Below are 6046 nucleotides of genomic sequence, written 5' to 3'. Positions count from 1 at the left end.
GTTCCCACCAGGGCATCACCCGTTGTAACCAAGGAGGTATCGCCACCGCTGCTTCCCGGGCATCATCCTCCCAGTACCTACTTGGATACCCCCTGGTACCCACCCAGGCATCACTCCCAGCTTCCCATCATCCTCCGGTACCCAACCAGGTATCACCACCTGCCCTGCCAGCATCCTCCAGTACTCACCTGGGAATCACGCCCCTCATTACCCTCTTAGACACCTCCTGCTACCCACTGGTGTGTCCCTGCTTCTGTTCCTGCACCCCCTCCTGTCACCGTGCCCAAAGTCAGAGCAACTACTTCTCTCCAAATCCATCCCTTCCCGGAAGGTGGATGAAAAGAGAAGCCTCTAGCTAGCTTCTTCCTCCCCTCCAGCCCAGCTCAGAAAGCCCACAGTCCTCAGCCAAAAGACAGGTGGCTTTCTAGGGGCTTCGACCAAGTTCCGATTCCTCAACCTAGACCCTGTCCCCACACCTACGTGTACATCACCCGCATTCCCACCTCTGTAAACTCACTTACCTGCACAAACCGCTTGCGTTTCAGGTAGATTTGGTACTACAACATTTTTTTTTCAGGGGACAGATTAATTTATCCTCAAGGAAAACTATGTATGACAGAACGTGTTGGTGGTAGAAATGAACCAATCCATGAGGTGAGAAGCAGCACACTCAGTTGGGTTTTGGTTTGGAAAGGTAGGCTGGAAAATTTTCTGGACTGCCGAGCTGCAGCAGGCCGAGTTGGACAAATGCCTTTCCCAGTGCACCTTTTACGCAGAGTAAGGAACCTCCAGCACCATCCTGTCACTTCTGAAACCTCTGCTCCAATCTACACTTGGGGTTGATTTGAAGCAGGTACGATCTCTTCCTTCACAAAGATGTGCAGCAGACACCAACATAAGCAATACCAGAACTTAAAAGGAATTGGTTTCTTAATACAATGCGGATACGTACTGCCCAAATTCACTGTTGTAACCTTTTATGATTTAATCTTTATTAATTGCCCAAGACACTTATTTCTAAATATTTGATGAAGCAAGGCTAAAAGGAAATTAAAGGAGGGGACATGAAAAAAAACAGGTTATTTGATACACCAAGTGGTGCAGAGACTGAAGCCAAAGCCAGCAAGTTCCAAGCACAGTCCACTCACCTCTCATTAAAAAAGGGAGGTTAGGACACTTGGTACTGTTTGAAACCAAGCACTGAATGTCCAGACATGACTCAGTGCCGATTACAAAAGAGCCTCGTGTTAACTTTCTACACAGTGACCTGGCTTATAGTCATTTCATTGTGCGATAACGCTTAGTTCACTGAAATAATAAATAAAACAAAAGAAAAAAAGCCCTTTTAGATGGATTTTGCAACAGCAGTGCAACAACAAGCCAATCAAAACATGACAAGTTTTATTTTTAATTATAGAACTAAAAAGGCTAATATTTTATTAAAATGAGGTTGCAAATTATAAGAGAAATGCCATAACTCCTTAATAATCTCCACTCTAAAAAATGCAAAATACTTGTGCTTTAAACATTGCCATAACACGCTACAAGACTCCCTCCCCATCCCTCTCCCTTCTTCCAAGGACTACTGAGAAATACCTCATTCACACATTTCATTTTTAACGACTGCTCCAAAGCAGATACTCATCACAGTCATTTCTAGCCCAAACACTTTGTGTATCACACAAATAAAAACCAACTTCAAACGAGAAATCGGAAATTAACCACAGACATTGCCACCTATGCTGCGTATTTCACTTTTTACAGAGCAGTAGTTGAATGCTAGTATTTGATGCATCAGCTCAAACACTCACAAATGCCTATCTTCCCGTTTTTTCTTACCCCATTTCCATTTTTTTTTTCATCTCCGTCCACATACTGCCTGGAATAAACCTAAGCACAGCTTTCCCTAGAGCTAAAAATTTTAACTTCACCATTGCAAAGCCTCCTACCCCACAACTTCTCCCCGTATGATGGAGCGCAGCTTTAGAGGGACTTACTTAAACCAGAATATATTCAAGCTCTAAATATTTTACTGCCTACAGAGATGTCTGCCTTGGAAAAGCACAAATAATTCTGTCAAAATACTGATAATATGAAAGAGGAAAGTCAGGAATACGCACACCTACGACTGCTGGTTTTCCTTCCACTATGGCTTGAAACTATTTTTGTCTGCATTGATGTCTAAAAGCATAGCTAAGCTCATTTTTCCTTTGTGTTTGAAAATAAAACTGATATCTAACGAGGCATGTATGCACAGGGCAGGACTACTCCAACAGTAACTACCTCGCCTTCACATTTGGAGAGATGAAGAGCAGATTCTTCTGTAAACACGTGATGCAGCATCATGACACGACTGAAGCCAGCCACGTCTGAAGGACAAGCTTGCCACAACTCCCAGCAGACCCAGAAGGCAGCCTTGGCTTGGCAGCACTCACAGGCTTAGAGCTGGTTTAGGGAACTAAGGTGCGGACTGTTTCTTCAGCCGAGTTTTGCCAGAACTTGAGTACAATTTGGTTTCCACATCTAACAAAAAAATGTGATTTATTAGGTTATTGCAGTGGATATTTTGGCAGAGACAGCAGGCACGCTGAAGTATGCAATTGTTATTTCATAAAAGCCAAACAGTTTCTCTGGTGTGATTTAGAGAATTGGTCTGGGCTGCACAGAAGGCAGCGTTTAATTCGGACAGAGGATGGCGAGAAGGGCAGAAATAACATGCCAGGGGACACAAGGAATCTGCAAACAGCTTTGCTTATTTGTGTGAAAGAAATTGAACCAGGGAAGGAATTTCAGAAAACTAACAGTACAATTGACTGCACTGCACAGATCTTCCCTTGGAAAACGACCCACTGCTAAGATATTAAAAATTACATCCTTGTAATTCACAGGGTTCCCAAGCTCAACAAATTCCAGAGGAAAAACTAGGACGTTTTTGTTCGAAGCTTCAGCTGGTCACAGTGGATTAGAAGAAATCCTTCGGCCAGCAAGAGAAAATATTGCAATGGAAAATCCCAGCTCCCGCAGGGCAGCCACTGCCATCCAGTGGGTACCGCTCCCAGGCACACGGACACACGCATTGAAATGAAGACAAGCATCTCATTTTCAAGTTGATTTTTGTAAATGGAAAAAAATGTATAAAATCTACATTAACAGATACAGGAAGTTACACAATCCAGTTTACACCTATGGTAATCGCAATCAGTCCATCATAAGAACAGGGAAAAAATTCCGATGCTGTAATTTCTCCCAAATCACTACAGGGCAGAGGACGGCAGGGGGAGGGTGGTTGGCAGCTTCTTTTTGGTGTGCAGATAAAACTGGCTACCTTCCCTACTTCCAAAGCAATGAGACATTTTCTACAGACAAGTATTAGGAATACTTTTGAAATGCATCCGACTCTAGCGTTAACACTGAATATTCAACTACTCATTTTATTACAGTATAACGTTTGAATACTTTTGCCTCCAGGAAATGGCAGGGGGCAGTAGATAGTGTCCAAGAGAAATCCTGCACCTGTCTTAGAATTTACAGCATTGATTCAGTTAAAAGATTCTTTATGATTTTTATCCATCCTGGAACAATTAAAATTTGTGTATCCTTAGCTCAGACATTTACAAAGCATGCAGAGACTGTTACTACTCAAGGAACATTTAAGAGGCTACGGAAAACGCACTGGTGGGTATCGGTCTAATTTTAGTCAACTCACGTCTGCCATTACATGCAAGCCATAACTGGCAGTAGTTTTCCCCTCACACCTCCACTGATTGGAGGCCCCAGAAGACAAGGCTTGAATTCATGGGCGTGGAAGCTAAGGTACCATTTTAAGGAATAAAACAAACCAACTACTAGCAGGGCCCAATTTCTGGGAATGCCTGCCCTGCTCCTAGTATACCTGTCGGTGAACTGTGTCAGTCTAGGGCTCAGAAAAGATGCCCAATCAGATTTTAAAAGAAAAGGGGGGCACCTTAAACCCTGAACAGACTTCCCGCGTTTGACAGGTGTATTCGATATCCACGCACAAAGCAGGACAGTAAGCTGTGCTCATCATCCACCCAGAAGACTGCACTATTTTTCTGAACAAATAGAATATACAACTCCTTCTCAAAATAACAACAACAATAATAATAAAGCAGAAGTGCAGAATCTAGACTGCTGGGTGGTCTGTGTTTAAAAAGCATAACAAAAAAAAAGCTAATGCTCTAAAGACAACTATTCCCTTTCAAAGCAAAGGCCACATAAAACTGTGTTGCTCAGTTTGGTTTTTACTTCTTGCCACCTGTAAACACAAGACTGGATACTCAGTTTCTGGGAAGAAATGAAACCACTTTTACATCCAGAGTAAAAGAAAGGCCCTCCGCTGCCTGGGTCACGGATTACCCAGGAAAAAGTAGCTGTCGGAAGGCTGCTTCTTCTTGTTTGCTCACTTCATTAGAAAGGTCATATCTGAACAAAAGAGCTTTCAATAAAAGCACAAAGCATTTCTTGATGTTATTTCTGCCCTCCATCTCTAAAGTTTGCTACAGGGACTAACACTTTCCATTCCTAACCAACAGACACATCACCTTTTTGGCACCATGGGTGGAATTTCTTCCTAACATATAATTTTGCCTTATACAAAAGTCGATTGTCTGATCATGCAAATCCAGCAGAATTCTAAAAAGTGCCACAAGACAGCTCAACTCTTTGCAATTTACTGCCTAGATTGTACACTGCCATAGGAACCTCCCAGGGAACAAGCTGCCATCCTTAGATCTGACAGTGTAATTCATATACAACATTTCAACCTCTCTTTCTGGGGGGAGAGAATCGAAATCCACACCCTGATTCCATTGATTATTCACTCTCAGAGCTCTGAAATGCATGGAGATTTCTTTGATTTGTTGAAGATGTCTTCACTGAACAGCCTGATTAGAGAAAAACTTACTGATTCAATCAAATAGAAAATAAAGACAAAAGCAGGTAGTGGTAGATTTCTCAATCTTTCCTCCTGTCCTTGAAGACTAGGGTAGAGTTTTGCTGCTACTGCATTTTCCCCAGCTGGATCTTCTTCCAGGCCTCTGATGCTGTGAAAATGCAGGAGTCAAGGATCCCAGCTACTGTGAATGTTCCTCCAATGATGGCACATATCTGAAACGTAAAGAGAGGAAACACGTTTGTCAATGACGAGGGAAGCTTTCATGCAGCGTGAAACTGGGGAGAAGGATATTATTGCCTACTGCTAGAGTATTTTTTGGAAGCATAGTGAGAACTGGGTAACAGTACTGGGCATGTAATTGCATGACAATTATTCAGGAAAGCCATTCCATACAGCAGAATAACTTAGTGCTATCCTCAACTCTTCACAGCCTGAGCCAATCATAAAACCTAGTTCCTAGCAGCCCACAGCATGAATGCTGCTCCTTTCAGGGCTAAACTCCACCTAACAAAACCTTCTAGAAGCTTTGTGTTGCTCATATCTTCCAACTACTGTTTTCTATTGTAAATACCATGACCTTGTAGCCTTTTCCCTATTTCACAAGACACAGCATTTGCAAACAGGCAAAAGACATTTAAATAGGATGTGAAGGACAGTGACTAACAGAGAAACCAAGCTACCAGTGACACCTGCAGCTAAGCCTGTCTAACACTTTCCATTACAAGGGCTGCTAACTAAAGCACTGCCAACTTTACTCTTTGTTGGCCAAACTTTTCCATGCAAGATGTCTTGGGTTGAATTACTTAAACACCAGTAAAACCACATAATCATTTTCAAGAACAGTGTTAGGGAAAAAATTAATCTCCTGATTAGCCCAACAACCTATTTCAAGTTCTCAAACACTAGAAAAATGCACAAGTATTCTGACATGTCAAACCAAAGGTACCTTATCTTGGAGCACTCAAAATCAGTGAGTGCCTGTTATGGACTTCACAACACACTGCTTCAATTCCTTACCTACAAAACCAGGGCAATATTGAACCTGCCTCTCAGGGAAAGTGCAATGGAAAACACCTTCGAAATATTCAGTAAAATGACAATAGCTGCCTCACAGTCTCCTTGTGGAAACAC

General features: G+C 42.4%; 1 protein-coding gene across 2 annotated transcripts in view; it reads right to left on the bottom strand.

The window, feature by feature from the left end:
* Positions 1–1035: 1035 nt before the first annotated feature.
* The window catches only part of ERGIC1 (endoplasmic reticulum-golgi intermediate compartment 1), a 61430-nt gene continuing 56419 nt past the window's right edge, over positions 1036–6046 (bottom strand). The window contains exon 10 of one of the 2 annotated variants that reach the window (XM_054079505.1): positions 1036–5127. In XM_054079505.1, the coding sequence (XP_053935480.1) occupies positions 5020–5127 (108 nt within the window). In that variant the 3' untranslated portion in view covers positions 1036–5019. The remainder of the gene's footprint in view (positions 5128–6046) is intronic. The other variant, XM_054079504.1, reaches the window with a different exon arrangement.

Source organism: Cuculus canorus, chromosome 14 (assembly GCF_017976375.1).
Source record: "Cuculus canorus isolate bCucCan1 chromosome 14, bCucCan1.pri, whole genome shotgun sequence".
Classification (NCBI taxonomy): Eukaryota; Metazoa; Chordata; class Aves; order Cuculiformes; family Cuculidae; genus Cuculus; species Cuculus canorus.
This window is presented reverse-complemented; position numbering and strand designations above follow the sequence as displayed.